The sequence below is a fragment of the Mesitornis unicolor genome, unplaced genomic scaffold (assembly GCF_000695765.1).
Source record: "Mesitornis unicolor isolate BGI_N332 unplaced genomic scaffold, ASM69576v1 scaffold12542, whole genome shotgun sequence".
Lineage (NCBI taxonomy): Eukaryota > Metazoa > Chordata > Aves > Mesitornithiformes > Mesitornithidae > Mesitornis > Mesitornis unicolor.
In genome coordinates, this window is record NW_010168564.1 from 10,363 (window position 1) to 29,354 (window position 18,992).

An 18,992-nucleotide genomic window follows, 5' to 3' on the forward strand; every position below is an offset into this window, starting at 1 on the left:
GGGGAAATTGGATCAGAAAATAATCAACAGCAAGCGAGTTGATAGAGACAACTCTGGGTGCATTCGAGATGCATTTTTTAATCCGTTGATCACAACTCTAAGCTTAAGTTTGTAACCTCTGCATCCAGGTTGTCATCATGTTACGTTCAGACTGCTGTTAACAGCCCTGGCAGCACTTGGTGCATCCCGTTTCCATCTTTTTCCTGCAGCACATCCTCACAAGGAAGCATGGTAAAAGATGGGTGACAGGAAGAATTGATTATGCTCACATTTTACAAATATTATCTGCTTGTATACGGACAGCACCGGAACTTACGCACAGAGTCAGCATTACTGCTGATGAGAACAACATCACGCTTCAGTGACAGGCTTGCTTTTAACAAGAAACCACTGCCTTTGGCCTTTCAGTCTCACCTTCTCACATTATTACTATGGTATTAAGCACTACTTACTCTGTAACTGATGTTATGTTTTCCTGTCCAGCAGGTATTACTGGATCATCTCTCAACTTATCATTTGGAAGCTGAGGTGGTAAGAAGTCCACATCTTTTTTCTTTGGAACTTTATAATACTTCCAAGTAGTATCAGCTTCATCTTCCTCCAAATTCACTGCAGTACCAACATACATTGTAGGCTCTATAACTTCAGGAAATTGAGCTGGAAAAGGCTGAGACAAGCCATCGAGTCTGTCTTCCATTGTTTTTGTGGGAACCAAGGGGTCTGGTGTTGGCATCTGGTAGAAATGTTGACTCTGAGGAGTAGAAGGAGCTTTAGCTACCCCTTCATCGACTACGTCACACGGGTGAGGACTAAGCGGTGGTGGCTGAGGTGAATTTGCCATTTCAGCATTATGCATTTGAGGAGTCTTTGCTACATCATTAGTTCGGATATTTGAAAATCTCACTTGACTGTCTGATGCAGTCATCACAAGCCTCTGACTTGCTGAATCTGCCTCCATGGCAACATCATCACTGATAGATACTCGATGATGAAAAGGAGTCAAAGGGCGTTTCTGTGGCTTATCCCCTTTGTCTTGCTTCTCATTCGTCTTGTGCTTTGGAGCTGCTTGCTGTTGTTGGCCCACAGGTGGTGCCTGCCCCTGTTGACCTGAATTTCTTGGTTTGAGATTTTTGTGCCTGCAGAATTAATATAGAGGAAAATACTTCACATTAATCTTTCAAATATGTCTATCATGTTCCTTTTCACTAGATAAGAACCCACTTCTAAGCCATTAAACAGCTGATTATAGAAGTCTGAAACTGATACCATTCTGAAGGGCCTCTTTCTGACCACACTTAATCTGAATTACTCGAGTAGCATTGCACAATTCTAGAATGTCATTTTTAAAAAATGGAAAAGCTGTCCTGTGAGCCAAACATGCACACAATCCTCATAACTGAACAGTATTTTATAATTGCTTTTAACAGAAATAGTCACATGAACACATTGTTGCTTTTGACTTCTGCCAACGCTGATGAATCAGTAGAACAACATATGAATTAGTCAATGTGTTCTTGAATTGAAGCACCAATACTAACCAATAGTGCTGTTCTAGTCTCTATGGGTTAAGGAGTGGAAAATTCACATCAAGAATCTAGAAGCCAAGCTCAGTCCTACAAAAACTATTTCGAAGCTTTTGTAGCTATTTACCTAAAGATTTAGCAAATGTGAAAAAAGAAAAACTCCACGTCCCAACTGCATTAATACAATTAGGGTTTTTTCCCAGTATAAATGCACTTGAGCTTAAACATCTCAACTTGAAGTTCAAGATGCCAACTTTCTAGATCATCTGACAGAATGACACATGAAATAACGAAGTCTGGAATGACAACTTTATGATTAAGCTATTGGACTGCATGCACATCTTTAATGCCTGTTACTCTTTGTCACTCTTCCATTAGTAAAGTTAAGAAACACACAACTTGTATCAAAAACAAGGATTGGGCAGGAATAAAAGGTAAATATTAAAAACAAGGATTGGGCAGGAATAAAAGGTAAAAGGTATCAAAACCTATTTTTACTTTAAACTCTTATACACACATACACGTTCTCGATGCTTAGAATCATCTTGCTGAGGTATCAAAACCTATATTTACTTTAAACTCTTATACACACGTACACGTTCTCGATGCTTAGAATCATCTTGCTGTTCATTAAATGGCTTTCTCCCTTCAAGGCTAATGTCGCAGCCCTTTAGAAAAGGTTTCTAATTCCTAAATAAATATGAATTCCCTTTCCACTGCAGCCCAATAAAGTTGCCCATGAGATCCATTCTATCCACATACAGGCCTAAGGAATTCCAGCCCAAGACTCAGGAATTATTACTGAGCTGCCAGTAGGTCCACTCACAAAATTCACTTGAATAAAAACTCTGCATTATCTTGTTGGGCAGAGTTTCAAGACCTACAATGACATTTAGGATATGAGATACAAATATTGTTACAGCTTTCCTACAAGCAGCTATTGCTTAATTACTCCTAAAGGAGTCATCACAAGCTCTCTCCTGAGCTCTTCAATCTCAATGTACATTGTTGGACTGCAGGTTTGCCAAGTACTGTACCTTGAACAATTGCAATTTGTCCTCTGCGTGGCTTCAACAAAATCCCAGGATGCTACCTTGTCAGCTGTCTCCTCATCACACAGGCCATTTGATGTAGCAGAATACTTCCTCCTATGATTCAACATCAGGACAGTTATTTGGGTTCAACATATGTTCTTTTCTTATCTTCTGTCAAACCTCAAGAGCAGTTTTGTGACACAGGATTCAGCAAAGGAATTATAAATAGCCTTTTATTACCGTATTAAACTGAGAACTAAAACAAACTACTGGTTGGGAACAAATTAACTTCTTTAAAATGTTTTACTACTAAGAGTAAAGGACCTTCTACTAGCAGTCACAGCACCTTTAACAGAACTACTTTCTACAGCAACCACACACATAAGATACCACAGGGTTTTTCACTTCACAAAATGAGTACATACTTGTTCTGCGCTCTGTTCATATTGCATTCTTGCCAAACTCTGTCCACCACTTGATTGGCTAGCTTTCTAGGTATTTTGCCACCATGATGGCTAGTACTGTCAGAGATAAATCCATCAGAAACCGAAGAAAACTTCACCCATTTCTGGGCAGATTGAGCATCAACTGAAAAGCAGCACCAGAGGAAACAGTTTTAGGCAATGAGGCAATACACTCACAACCACTATTACTCCAATTCAACCACCACAGGAAGAAAAGCATCTTCTTAACTCAACGTTAGGAAACAAAAAGAAATAGAAGTTTTGACTTAATGCAGTTCATCATAACTACTACACAGTTCAAAGGGCACACAGCCTTACTGGAAACTTAACTACAAAGAATCTTCCTTGGACTATGACAGAGGCTGAAAACATCATCTTGCTTACTAATGACCAAGATGCACAACGGTGTTTATAAAGCTATGCCAGAATGTACACACACAGAGGGGGGGAAAAAAACTTGACCACAGAAGTTTAAAGTACTAGGTAACAACATCAAGGACAAAAGCAGTCCTCTTCTCAGCAACTTACAGAAGTGTTCAAGTTAATAGTGCCCACAACTGAACAATAAGATCAGTTTTACCACAAGACTTATGACTAAAGAAATGAGATGTTTGCTAACAAGTCAGTTGTACAGAGAACATCCAAATCTTTCAAAACAGTGCTAGATTTGTAGGATAAGCCATCAAAATGATTTCTGACATGCAGAAGCTAATTTTATTATACCAGTTTGAACTTCCTCTGGGGATGTTGGTGGAGTCAGAGTTACTGAAGACATGGCAGGATCTCTTGTGGAAGCAGGCACTTGGTGGACACCCAAGCAAGTAGTTGAACAGTGAGATGCTCCTACAGTAGTAGGTGCAGGGATGTCTGTCTGAGGAACCAGAACGAAGCATGCTGGGTATACCATTCGCACACCAGCTGTAAAAAAAAGCAAGCCGATTTTACAGATGTTCACCAAAAACTTACATTCAAAAACATCAACAAATAGATCATTTTGCCAGTCACTCATAAGTTTACCCACCCTTTCTACCTACTAAAGCATTATCCTTGGACAAAAAAAATCTCTGTTGTCACCCTCATCATAGCTTTATACAGAAGACTTGAGTGAATTAATAAAAGGGGATTTGCATTTACAGGCAGAGACAGCCCTGTCATCCACAAGCTACTGCTTGCTTCTGTCATTTTTTTTTTATAAAGACATTTTGGTTTGTTTTTAGTATCACGTAAAACTGACAATATTCCACTTCCCATCATCATCATCAGGGTCTCTAGCCATCGCTGCAATACAAGCTTGTAACAGTCATTACAGAGAAATGATTACATTAGTTAGCAAATCAAAGGTCAATAGCTCACAGCAGAGACACAAACTACTGTGTCTCAGGGGCTTAGATTTTAGGAACAGCAGTAGATAAACGCAGTGCCTGAGTACATTAAGTTCTCCAGGACTGCAGTTTTGAAGACGACCCTGAAAGGCACGTCTGTTCTGTTTGAATTTGCCCAGAATCTGAAACAGCACAACATGCTTTTGATGCGTCTCGGATGTCAACAATGACAGTCTAGGGGGTTTTGTATTATCTTTCAAAAAAATGTATTTATTTTAAAAACAGTCTTGCTTCTCAGGGCACATAAAGAAAAATACCTCCTATTAATAGGTCTGAAAAACCCACTCTAAGCGGCAACTCATTTTAGACAGGCCTGAGGATTAAACAGAAAAACAAAGCACCAAGAGCAGTTGCAAATAATTGCAAAAAGAATAAAATGGGATCACTTCTGCATTTGGAATTTTGCAGACCTAACCAGCCAGTTTATTTTGGTAATTGAAAGGTAATCAGAGCACTCACCAACTAGGACTTCAACAGCAGCTAAAGAATCATCCTCCCAATCCATTTCTTCTTGTTTTTCCTCAGATCCCTCCTTCAAGTTAGATGTGACAGGATAGAACTGTTTCCATTCACCAATAAGCTTTTTTGTCGATGAATCAGAAAGCTTGAATGACTGCCCTGTGAGCGTGCCATTTAATCCAAAGGGACTTAGAATAACTAAAAAGATAAACAAAAATACATTGGAGAGCATATCTAAACAATTCTCTCTTCCCCACTGAAATAGCATTACTGTTATTTCAGCTACACCAAATAAACAACTTACCATCAGTAAGTCAAAATGCACCCTAATCCCATTTTACTATACTGCACAAGCTTTTGTTAATAGGTACACACTGTTAAATGCATGTGCACTGTAAGAATCAAGGTACCACAACAACAATTATAAATTAATCCATGTAAACAAGAAACAAGCAAATTTTCACCTTGGCTAGCAAGGAGTCTCTAACATACAGGTGGGATAAAGAAACTGTTGCAAATCCTGACAGAGGCAAGGTGTTTCCTCAGCCTTTCATTCTACTTCCTAGAGTTACAACAACAATGCATACTCAGAGAAGTAATCTGTTTCATGTTTAGTCTTGTCCATATTAGGAAAGCACAGCTGCTATTAAATTGCATTCAAAAAAAGCATGTTTGGACACTGAGCATTACTAAACAAGGGCAGTGCGTGGTCATGCAGGAGAACTGATTTCTATAGCCAACACAAGTGTGTTCAAGACAGGGAATGATCAACCAGCCCACTGACAGACTCAGGCCCCAGCAATTCTTTGTCTTCAAGAGCACAGCCTGCATCTACTGGTGGAACCAAAGGCATTTACAGGCAAGGAAGAGCCAAACAAAAGGGAGTAGGGGAAGTGAATAGATTAAGTACATTGAGTCAGAAATGGACTTCTAAAAGAGGGGCTGATGAAGATATGTGGGGGTTATAAATATTTTGCTTTTTCAACATGCTTTAAGTCATCAACAGGACATTACTTGGAAATTAAGTTTGTTGTGTTGTGAAGACAAATTATTTGTCTTCTATTGTTCTATTAATTGGCATCTTTTATGCCAAGAGACAAATATAGAAATCATCCACCTGCAGAAGACCTGACACGCACCAACTGACTTAGGACTGTGTCAAGACAGCGGACATTTGGGGACAACGCATAATCAATACAAACCAGATCATGCCTCTGCTCCCACTTCAGTCTTGGTCAGAACTCCTCATTCTGAGCAAGACGAAGGATTGACTTTTTTTAACTCTCACTACTGACTGGTAAAACCTACCTTGGAACGGGCTGTTGGACTGCTGGGCGAGAGTGAGGTGTTCCTCACTAAGCAGGTACACAGGCTGGTGCTGACTGATTTCCACGCTGGTGCAAACGTTGCTGTCTCCATGGAGGAAGAAGGTGAATGAGCAGGACAAGTGCTCGCTGCAGAAAGAGAAGTGGGGAGGGTGCACGGGTTGGAAGGGAGGGGAAAATAAAATACTAAAGTATAGAACTTAAAATAAGTTGATGGCTTGTTTTCTCACCAGTCTGAAGGCATTTCCTCCCAAAATGTTCATTAATGAAGTAATCAAAAATCCCTTCTGTCTAAATAGCAAGAAAATGCTATATACACGTTCCCTTGGAACACTTACAAAGTATTTCAGCATTAGAGATAAAATCAATCACTTAGAAAACAACAGACCCAAAGTTTTCTGTCTCTTTAGACTGACACTTTGTATTTTGAGGTCTGGAGGAAATTTAAAACACAATTTTTTGCAAGACATAGAAAACTGTAACTTAATACTTTTTGATCTAATATATTCATTTAAAATCTATAAAAATATCTCTGAATATATGTTAATTTTAAAGAAGTAATATCTAGATTATTATATCACAGATACCCTAAGAAGAGTTTATATTTTAAGATTTATATTTAACATTAGCCAAGAAGTCACTTATTTAAAAGCAGGAAGAAGAAAGGCAACAGCTTTGAGAAGCACTGCTTTGGTTTTGTCATTTTTGTTTGGTTTTGGCTTTTTTAAATTGAACTTTATCTTCATGCTCCTGAAGCCAATGAAGTAACTATAAGTGAAATCCCACACCTACACACAAAAGGTAAGATACAATCAACTAAAAGAAAAAACCTGGAGTCATCATTAAAGGCATTAAAGCAAGTATCAATGTTTATTATCAGATGCTTCACTGGCAGCTTCTCTCAGTCCAGAGTGTTTTAGAAAAAAACAAAAAACCAAAATAGTCCTGTACAGCAAAAAACACCCCATCAATAAACATATCTCCTTCAGACAACTCTGAATTAAATGCTGTTTTCCCAGTGCTGTACACTGGTACTAGTTAGCAACTCCATGAAGTCTTCTGCCCCTCAAGATCGTGCTTCAGAGACTTCCCAATTTTGTTGCTCTGCTAGCTGCTGTTTTGTTACAGAAATACAGATCAATCCCTGCAAGTACAACTACCAAAATATTTTATCTTGTATCCAAATCAATTCAGTGGTTTATGTGAAATATATTTTACCAATTTTAATTAAAAGAGCAGGAATAGAGAAGGAAGGCAGAAAAAGCAGATCCTTGCCAGGATGCCACAGTACCAGTATACCTTCATACCAACTTACATGTGAAAAAACAGGGGTTTTTTCTTTTTAAAGAAGCTGTACAAGCAAAACAATTTTCAGTTATATTAGCTAGAAGTTAACTCAAGTGTCTGCCAGCCTAAGACACTCTCACAGGAAAAGAACAGATGTTTAAAAGCAACAAAGTGTTATTCACATTGGACATTAAATTAGGTCCACCATTTCAGTAATAGAAGAATGAAAGCCAAGGAGAACTTTAAAAAGTACTTCATAAACTACTGAACAGAAAACAAATCTGTCTATAAGGAGGGGAGCATCAAGCACCTGCTCAGTCTCAGGGAAAAAAAAGCCTCAAACAAACACCAAAACAAATCCCAACAAGTGAAGGGAAACACATTCAATTAAGTCAGTGAAACAGCAAACACCAGTGCATCTTTTTGCAAGGTCAAATGGAAAAAGAAACTCCATGAACTACAGTAGCCTAAAAAGACTGTACGAAGGAAACACTGTTTCCCCCCCCCAAAAAAAACAAAATGAGACTCCATCAACTAATGCCCAAAGAGAGCAGGTACGTGCCCTCTGACCTCACCAAATGCTTGCATTTCTTAGTCTACAGCCTGACAACACAAATTTTGCCTTCCTGAAAAAGATACAGAAACAGCCCCAGGGCACAAAGAACTGACACCCTCCAAGCACCCGAGCAAGCCTCTTCAAGTGCAACCTCCACAGGTGCAGTTACTGGATACAGCTTTAGTGGCATTTCCAAGGTGCTTCTTTCCTCCACCAGCAGGTAGATGATGGGACAGTAAAACAGTAAGGGCAAAAAAAACAAAACACTTTTCTGGGACTGACACAGTCCGTTCAGTCTATGAAAACAGAAAGAAATCAGTCCACTGACTCTCACCCCAAACACTTAAAGAGCAGTGACCAGGGTAGTCACTGCAGTGAGAAGAAAGGCGTTAAATACGTGGCTTTGCCTACCAGCAGATTTAAAATTAGGGGCCTAAAACACTTCAAGGATGAGAGAACCCACAAACCGTTCAAGGAGGAACAGGAAATGCAGCACATTCTTTATTACAGTAACTTAAAGCAGGCCGTGAACTGAACTCAATGAGGAACTGCTCCAAGTGGCTGGCCCTGACTGAAGCATAAGTTTCCAAGGTGGTGTGCTGATCCGATGTTTAATTTTAATGGTGTTTTAGGAACAAAAAAAGCCAGGATCCAGACACAGGAGTGAATTATCACTATTCATTGACAACTACATAGCACAGCTGCTTCAGTAATCCAGCTCTGGACATGAAATAACACTGCACAGGAATCTCAGGAAAGTTGGGTTTCAAAATGCAGTGATGATGGAGCTCAGCATCTTCTGGATGATTTCAAGTTCAAGTGAAGCCACATGGTTAACAAACACCACTAAATTCCTATATGGAAATCTGATTAAACTTTAATCCTTATGGAAATACTGGAAAATTTAATTTTATTTTAAAACCGTATTGGATGGTTTAAGGTGAAAAAGTGGATAGTGTCCTTGGTGACAGACAGCAATTTAGAAGCTTAATGTAAGAGAAACAAAGTTTAAAAATAAACACACATACTCTTTAAATACACTTTAAATGCAATTAAGCTCTCTTGCAAATACTGCATTATTTCACAGATAAAAGGTAGACAATTGTAGCATAATCTGATGGAATTCAGATAAACCAAGGCAAAGAGAAGCATCAGCATGATAACAGATGCATTTCAATTCATTACACTGCAAAACTAGTCCTAAGTAGTAGAGAGGAAAATTCAAGGTCATCACACAAAAGCCAAATTTAAAAACAACAAAAAAAAATAAAATCACCCCCAGATTAGAACTCTTTTCTCCCTGCAGTCAGCAGGGACGAAATTTCCAACAAAATAATGAAGTAAGCAGCAGCCATTGCTGTCACCGACACCATGCAAGCTGCAAGCACCCTACTTGTACGGCAGGGAGAGCAGATCTGCTATGGCACAATTCCTTCTAGAAAATCCAAACATTAAGGTTTTCACTAATGCTGGTTAGAAATTTAATATTAAACAGTGAAGTGATGCACACCACCTCTGGTTTTTGGTTCAAGGTTTTCAGAGGTGAAGCAAAGCCATGTTATGCACAATAGGATAATAGTTTCCTGGCAGAAATACAAAGTAAGAACAGCGTTGTCCTTAACTCAAGGTAAAGGAAACAGATTTCCACACGGTACACACAGTATCTCCTGAAAACAAAAGTTGTCTTTAAACTAAGGGTTAATATGTAAGGCAAAACTAACACCTTAAGTACCCAAATATAGCATTAAATTTATTCCCAGCTAGTCATGCTCACAAACCGTTTCTTCACATTTAAAAATCATAATTTCTGTTAGCTTACAAAACTTTAGGAAGTATCAATCCATGTGAAATAATCACAAGGCATACAATGAAGAAGTCTAATTTAAAAAAATACAAAAAAAAAATCTAAAGTTCTTTGCAGGGGAGTGGAGAAAAGGAGGAAGGAAATCAAAGAGCCAGAGCTCTAAGTTACTGCATGCCCCTACACACACCCTTTATGGACTTAGCAAGAAACTCTCGAAATGCTGTGTGCGCTGTTTGTTTAATTAATTAATACATCTGTACCTTCTCCAATTCCTTTATTTCCCAGAGACTGACGGTTAGCACACAACGTCGCCTCAACCTCCGCTTCGGAGAAATCTTCTCAAGCCTTACCAGAGCCTACTAAAAAAAACCCTCTCTCCAAGTCTCTCTCTCCTTTCTCAATAACTCACCTCGCAGCCAGAAATCCTCAAGCAAAAAAATAACCTACTATCATTTTAGGTTAATAGGCAAATTACTCTCACAATTCAGTCAAGGACACAAGAACAGAAGGCAAGCTGGTGGCTTCCATGTACAGTTCACCCTATGCTTTTCTTCGCAGACTTTAAGTAGCTCAGAAGATCATTAGATAATTTGTGCAGAGCATCTCATGATTGAAATCTTAAAAAATACCTATACCTCAATGCTCAGAACTTCCATCCTACATGCAGAACCAGTGAAGTCCTTAGGGTATAGATACAGCCTAAAATTAACAGCTACTTTTAAAGCTAGTATTGATATCCAGCCCCACTACCACTTGTTTTTTTTTTTACTTTTACAATTACAATCAGGTATTGTTGCATGTGTATACATAATACATAAAAAGAGAGAATAGAATTGTAATAGAAAATTCTGAAAACAAAATCCTGGTTCTCCCAAAAATCTCATTTCCTTGCCTGGCCCTGAATATGAAATTACTTCATTAATATTTCTAATTAATTTAATTTCATTGAGGTCCTCATCATGGAACTTAAATATCAATAATCCAGTTTCCAACTGATCTGAATACAGACGTTACGAAGTGTCATCAGAATGAACATTCTTTAGGAATTTTGATCTGAACACACCAGATTTCAGGCAGAACGAGTTCCAACACGGAAAGCAACTTCAAAAAAAAATTGAATTAAAGGAAGCTTCTTTGGAAGCAATGTCATTTCAAGCAACCTTCAGCTCTCACCTATACTCCATTAAAATATATATGTATAAAAACCAATTTTTATTCCCCATGCTCCCTCTTTACTAATGATACAAAACAAAGATGCTTCAGTTTCAGAGACAAAGGAATACGGTTCTGTGTGAAAAGAAAATGAAACTGATGTGGACAATTTCAACACAATTTCTACTTCTACCTTTGTTAAGAGAAACTGAAGGGAAGAAGTGGAAAGCACATTAAAATTTACATATACATGAGGTTTTACATCTCCATTAGCAAATCTGAAAATACCTCCTTGATAAAAAGGTAATTAGGTCTGGGTTTTCCTCCACATTAGTACTTATGTAGAGCTTTACGTCTTCAAAGTGCTTCACAAACATTTCCTGCATTAGAACCTCACTAATCCACACTTCACTAGATCACATACTTCAAATCAGCACCGTACTACAGCTGAAAGGCAAGGAGACTGCAACATCAGAAGCAACAAGGAAGTCTCCAACTAAAAACCCATATAGCACATTTAATAGTAAATTCAAAAAGCACCCAAGTATTTCAACTGGAATATTTTTTTTGTTTGCCATATATATATATATATATAATTACCATCTCATTTCCCCAGATTGTCTTTGTAAATTACATCTGAGTTGATCCAAGAGTAATTACCAAGTCAAAGCACTGCTAACCTTAACAAAATATTTACCATGTCCTTCTAAATGGTAAAATTTCTACTGCCACTTCCTACTTGAGGAGAACAGACACTGCAAAGCAAAATTACTGTGCCAGAACTAATGGCTGTCACAATTAGGATACTACCATTTCCCTTTCAATAGGGTAGAACACACCTTGGTTAGGAGCACAAACACATCAGCTACAGTTTTAAGTCTTTAACTAATATGCACCATTATTTCAGACTGCTATAAAATGTTTGCCAAAAACTGGTACATATTGGCCAGCACCCAGAATCCTTCAGGGCATTTTGACCAAGAATCAATATATCATGACTGGCTGACAACAATTATCATCGTCAGCAACACATCCAAGAGTTCCCAACGGATGCATCATAGCTGCCCAAATAGAAGCATCTCCAAATAGTTATTCTTCACCGCAGACTATTTCAGTATGTCACTTAAATAAATTTAAAGTATCACAGAAGTTCCTTTTTAAAAGGTGACAGTTGCCTCCTATAGTAAATTCTTGGGCTGGAGAACACAGTCTTAAATAGGTCCTTTTGGAAATAAAGATGGAAAGAGAAGTTTTAAGGTGACACACACGCCATGAAGTCCCAAGACCCTTTGTATTCAGTTGTTCTTATCTTTTTCCTTTAACCAGGTTGAGAGACAACACTACAGCAACCGGCACACAGTAGAGAGCAAAATGTAACTGTCAAAGCATAAGTCCTGAGGAATCCCACACCTGACCACATGCTCAACATGCACTACATCATCCTCTATTCCACGACGCGTTACTCTACAGCTTTGGTCTTTGTCAGGCAGCCCTCTAGGGCTTTGCACCAGGGAGAAGAAAGAGTGAGGCTGCCAAGCCACTTGAGACTTTCTCAGCCAACAGAAGAAAAGCAGAAGTGAGTCCCTCCAGACAACCCATCTACCACCTTTTCTTTGTAAGTGCTCGTTCAGAACAGTTCTTTGTGGCTCCATACATTTTCCACGTACAGCCATAACACTGCAATGCACTAATGAAGAGAAGCTTTCTATGCAGCCAAATTCACACCTATACTGCTTCAACAGCCAGTCACATTTTAAACACAGCATAACTTCAATTTCCACCCACTATCCATAATCCTGAATTACAAAATTCTGCAGTCTTAATTCAGACTAGAAAGAAGCAGGAAATTAAGTATGCGTTTGCTGTAATAAGCAAAATATGAAATAAGTTAAATACTAAAAATCAGATCGTTATATTAACACAGCGGCAAAAATAATTGCCAGAGAATACACTAGATCTTTCTTCATTTAAGAAATGAAAAAGAAAGGAGGAAAAAAAACCCCAAAAACTACCACAAAAGGCAAGCACAGAAATTGTTTCAATTGTGAAATACTTCAGGAGCTTTCTTAGGTTTTGTTTTAGTTATTGGGGGTAGGGAAGGGAGGAGGGTTGTTTTGTTTTCTTAAGCACTGGGGGGTGAGGGAAAGAGGATAAGAGAAATTAGTTCCTAGTTCTCTAGGAAGAACATGCAATCATACATACTCATTACATTCCAGTTCTACTTTTATGATAAGAGTTGGAATCATCATTAATCAATTCACAAATGTGCCTCTCTTGCCCTCGTCTACGAGCTCCCCTGTAACATCATGGTTTGGATCAGTCCCATCACAAGGTCTGCACTTTAAGCACACAGTGGCATTAATACCCTTAATGTGAAAGCTCAAAGAAATCCAAACAAATGCACATCCACATTTTCTAGCAAGTTGCATATTCTTTATCTTAACATGAAGTAATAAGATCTCAGAATACAGATGCTTCTTTAAATCCTGACAAAAAGATGGAACAGCAGACATTTTTCTAAGCATCTCCGCGTAACTCCCTATGGTCATGAAGCTGATAAATATAGCAGAAAGCTGATTTTGATGATAACACAAAGCAAAAAACATAGCTAATAGCAAAGCAGTTCCAGTTCAAAGCACATCATTAAAGACTATTGTCAAACGGCTCTTCAAAATATTTTTCACATAGCTAAGGATGTTTAGATTTTAGTTAGACCTGTGAGTTAAAAACACGTTTATTTATTCCATAAGCAAGCTATGTGCACTAAAACAAATACAAATGTAGCAAGTGACCTGTATTCCAGAATAAGCCACATTCACCCTAAACCACATTTTTAAATTAACTTCATTATTAATGAGTTTATCTCCATCCAACTAAATCAAGGTTAAAACAAAAAAAATATTTTTGTACACTTTTTTTTGTACACCATAGCATGACATCTTAAAAAGAAGCAAAACTGTTTCTTAAAATGCAACTCAAAGTTTTATACATATACACACGAATTATATACTTCTCCAGATACAGCAATTATAAGCAATATTATAAGCAATATTACAAAAAGAGTTTGTTCATGTTCCTGTATTTCAGGACTTAAATGAGACTAATAAACCTGCCATCTTCTATTTTAGCATCCTTTAATTGAGGATCCAAATTTGAACTATCTGAACTTGAGCTTTCACAATGAAATGTACATGTCCTATAAAGACAAAGAATCCAGAACATATTCTGAAAACAGGCAATAGCTAGACATTACTCTATTTCACAGGCAGCCTAACAGCTTTCAACGTATTGCTCTTTCCCATTCTGAAACATTTACAAACATCTTGTTAAGCCAGATTTTTTCAAAGTTCAAAATTGAAATGCATTATAAAATTGTCATTTAACAAAATCTGAAGTATCTGTATGGCTTTTGTATTATCTCATTGTTCAGCGAACAAAAAGAGCATAGATTTATTGTTGAGAGCTTAAAACCAAAAGCCGTATCATTTTTTCATTTTTCCTGATGAACCAACTACCACTGTAACTTAAGCTAAATAAGAGAAAACTGCTTTGTGATGTAAAGTGCTAAATTTGTCTGCTTGTAGTCTCTGTAGCAACCCAATATTCCAAAGAGACAACCATGTGATCAATGCTCTCAGCTCCTGCTGTTTATCCTGCACTGTCCTACTTACAGCAGCTCTCAATTCCAGCTGTCTACAGTCAAAGGAAAAACATCACCTGCTCTCCTGCCGGTCCACGATGCCAGAACAGCCTCATTAGAGCTGCTGTAAGAAAATGTTGACATTGTTTGATTTAAAGATTAACACAGGGAGGAAATTTACACTGCAAAAACGGTCAAGCAGACTTAACAGAAAATATTCTCACGATATCAAGGAAGAGCCTCATAGTCTCAGTTATTAAGGTTTCAAATCAAATGTATAGAAATAAATGCAAAACCTGTGGCTACATCTTGCTCTTATACAGTCACCTCTCTCAAGTATGGAGAAGTTTTTGAGTGTTAGCATCCAGAAATCTCCTCACTGTTCCTTAATAGTAATTCCCAGCACCATTCTAGAGGGATCAAGAAGCAAACGACTTAGTTCCTATTGAAAGAGGATCCCATGGAAAATACAAAGAAGGTGGGCAAACAGGGATAAGGCAGAATGTGGGCTCAGGACCAAAAGCACAGCATTCCCTTTGGCTCAAGGGCAGTGAAGACCAAACAGGCAATAGCTGCTCTCCTTCAGAGTAACTGCTGTTACAGTATCAATACAGACACTGCTGAAGTAGGCAGCATGAACATCTCCATGGCCCAATTGAAAAAAAATAACACCCTGCTAGAGCCATTGCCATTCAAGACTGCAGATCTGCCAACACACTTGCATCAAACTCGGGAATCACATCCACTGTGGCCAGTTTTACCTCTTCCTCCCAGCAAGATGAAGCGAAGAGGAAAAAAAAATACATATATTCAGAACTATAATAGGCACACCTTCAGATCATGGTAACTGCACGTACAAAGGCTTATAACAAAAACAAATTTCTATCCAGGGTATTTTTCAGCCTCCATTTACCATGAAGTCATATACTTATTTCTACCAGGTAGATAAAACCGTATTTCTATGAAAAAAAATAAAAGAACAGTGGGCTGACATTATAAAATCCTGTACCAACTAACATTAAACACCATAACCTGTGAAACCTGTGCAGCAAGTTTTATTTTGTAAGCTATGATAAGTTTATCACTTATGATTTTCCAAGTGGGTTTTTGGTTTCAGGGTTTTTATTCTTTGTTTAGTTTGGATGTGAGGTGGGGTTTTTGGGTGGTTTTTTATGCTTTGTTTTTTAAGTGAATTTGTCAGACACAAGTTATGGTTTGCCACCCACTGCAATTGATTACATTATTTCCTATTTACAAGGAAAAGAGACCAAAAAAAAAAGCAACCACACAACTATTATAGTAACTTTTAGTATTCTAGATTTTCAGTTGTCTATCAGATCCTCCCACAAAACCAGGATTACTCAATTATTTACTTACTGATATTTCAATTGTGTTAAAGTTCAGCAAGTCATACTTATTACCAAAACTTCAGGAGATACCCTCCATGTAAGCACTTCATACTTCTGTTTCATCAGGAGTGATTTAGTCTTCATTAAGGAACTGTATCTAGAATACAGTTTAATCTGACAAGTTTCCTAATCATATTTCTTACAGGAACACAACACTATTCCAGCATCCAGCTGGCAAGAAGAAAAGTCTACCCAAAGACTGTTATTTGAGCAGTCCAACCAGAAGAGGTAGGCAAACAATCAGACGCAGCAGATCACAATCTCTGTCTCATACATTTCTAAGGTAGACTTTTGAATAAAGCATACACAACCATATTTCTGAATGTGGCAATAACAACACAGTAGATTGGAAAGGAGAAAACAGAAAGACATTCCTATTTGTCAAACTTTGCAACTTAATATGCAGTCATTTAAACCACATGACTGAGCTGCTGTACTCTACCTTGCTTTAAGTGATTGAAAAAGGTTGTGACAAATACTGAGGCAATGATTTTTTTTTCCTGTTTGGTTACAACTAAGACCATTAGCAACACCTTCTCTTTAGTCTTTTGTTCTTCTGTTGTTCTCCTGCTGATCCCCATCACCCACTGCTGAAACCAAAAATCACCAACCGACAAATGAGCAACAACCAAAAACCCACCCCATGCACTTTAGGGAGTTAACTACTCCATTCCTGCCCTATCTATAAACAGAAATGGAAGCAGCATACTTGAAAACCTCAGACAGTTTCCTCAGGCATGGTAATCGTGACTTGTTCTAACAGATCAAATTTCACCAAATACATGACTGTCTCACTTTTCTCAATGCTGGTTTTAGACTGGGGAGAAGTAGGGGGAGGGAGGAAAGAGCAGGTCATGGTTATCACCTTGCAGCCTTGTCAACATGCAGCACATGACCGCATAGTGCAAACATTTGAGGTTTTTACTTTTTCCATAGCAAAATTTTTAAGATATTCAACAATAATATGAAGTTAGTTTGTTTTAGGAGTCACATCATTAAATGTAATTAAACAATGAACACTTAAAACTATCCAATTCTTCCTTTCTCAGTCATCTATTCGCATGCCACAGCGACATCGGTTTATCAATATTAAGGACTGTCCTCTTAAAATTAAAACATACGCAACATAATGATGAAAATAACAACTTTTTAAAAATAAAAAACCTTATACAAGGAGTGAAAACAACAGGGCAGCAGACAAGAGCCCGAGGGTCTGTTATCACAGCCAAACACCTATTAGAAATCACAGCCCTATGTCTGTTGCACTACCACATACATACAAAAAGTACAACACGACTGACTTCTATTGTTGGGAGACCAGATAACAGAAAATCTCATATTCTGGAACCCCATGCTTTCAAACAGAACTCTGAAAAAACAGATGGGATCAGCTCCAAATTAAATGGAAGGAAAGTGAAAAAGTGGGACTGAAGTCCTGCCCATCACTCACCTATAGCTCCAAAAAGCATGGTAAGAATTTACCTCTGCCATGAAGAGCCCTGACTATTCAGTCTCCAATCAAAGTCTTTGAAATTAAAGACTGCCAGCAAGAACAACCAACTTTACTGAAATCTGTAGTTATAATGCACAGATACCAAGTCTATATAGTGCCCAGCCAAGCCCCAAAGTGCACGGTAGTGTAAACTATGATCCGAAGCAGAATAGTAGCAGACTTCACATCCTCAGTATACCAAGTGTCCGTAAATTATACAGGCACAAGATTCTTGCTGGGATACCAGAGAGTGGGGCAAAACCTTCCTATTTTTGGGCATATGCAGTTTCTTCCTGTACTTCTCACATTATTCAATGTTTTCTAAGAAGGAAAGAATAAATAAAAATATACCAACACCATATCAGGTAACTTTTTTCTTCCTTAAGAATGAGATATACATTTAATCAACACAAGCAATACAGAGAAGTCACTACGACCTTGCTGAACTCAAAGGCTTTATTCCCTGCGATGGATGCAATACCTGCCACATTCATCTGTGGCCATTTCTAGACAGGAGAAGCACTACCTTCTGGGGACAGATACATACACACACACACAAACATATACATGCATATATATATTTCAACAGAGAAAGAAACAACGTTTTCTGAAAATGACTTCTACATGAAGAAGGTAGTATGACCTGCTTTTGAGATTAGCATTATGAATATTACTATTCCTATTACTTGAAAGGTGGTGAAAATGCCCAAAAGCCAAAAATATAGCTTCAAAACTGTTCTGGTTCTTAAGATACATGCATCCATAATCATGAAGAGAAGAATGGCTTTGGGGAAGGGTAGTGGTGGTTTGTTTCAGTTTTTAATTAAGTCAGCCACATCTACAAAAAAAAAAAGATAAACTTAGTAGAGGTGTTGCTGATTAAATGGACCCTGAGGAAGGAAAAATATGCAAAAGTTGGCTAGAACTAACAAAAACTAAACCTTACTACCAGTTGTCTGGTAAGAAACACATTAGGCACACTGGGTGCAGCTTTCAGAGCATTTGTAGGCAGGCTGCAAATCCTTCTACATCAAGTCAGCATTATGCTCTGCTGTTGGGTCATGCAGCATTTGATAAGGGAGAAATGCCCCTTTTCACTAGAAGAGTATTCTAATTTACACAAGAGACTAAAATCCACTCACACCATTCCACTTGACATTTCCTCCTCAGTCAGTGTGAAACAATTCCCAGCCACAGAGGTGGTACCACAGATCACCTATTTCAATCACTTGGGTTTCTCCCACAGGAAGTTGCTGGGAGTAGCAGAAGCCTGAACTGATGCCTCTGAACAGTTTAACTTTCCAGAGAGTATATATTACCCAAATTATAGATATTCTTAGAAGGGATGAGCCAAATATGCCAGGAGTATGCACATCTGTTAACCATTCCCTCCATTTCATAAATGCCAGTACTCAGAGCATCACATGATATTGAGCTATCTGGTATGAAACATCAAGATTTCCCT

General features: G+C 38.1%; 1 protein-coding gene across 1 annotated transcript in view; it reads right to left on the reverse strand.

Annotated features, from left to right (window-relative positions):
* The window catches only part of MED13 (mediator complex subunit 13), a 42,634-nt gene that overhangs the window by 10,312 nt on the left and 13,330 nt on the right, over nucleotides 1-18,992 (reverse strand). The window contains exons 4-10 of the mRNA XM_010179054.1: nucleotides 6,171-6,316; nucleotides 5,643-5,696; nucleotides 4,863-5,060; nucleotides 3,745-3,939; nucleotides 2,983-3,145; nucleotides 2,561-2,671; nucleotides 453-1,136 (exon numbers count right to left, since the gene is read on the reverse strand). Coding sequence (XP_010177356.1) covers nucleotides 453-1,136; nucleotides 2,561-2,671; nucleotides 2,983-3,145; nucleotides 3,745-3,939; nucleotides 4,863-5,060; nucleotides 5,643-5,696; nucleotides 6,171-6,316 — 1,551 coding nt within the window. The remainder of the gene's footprint in view (nucleotides 1-452; nucleotides 1,137-2,560; nucleotides 2,672-2,982; nucleotides 3,146-3,744; nucleotides 3,940-4,862; nucleotides 5,061-5,642; nucleotides 5,697-6,170; nucleotides 6,317-18,992) is intronic.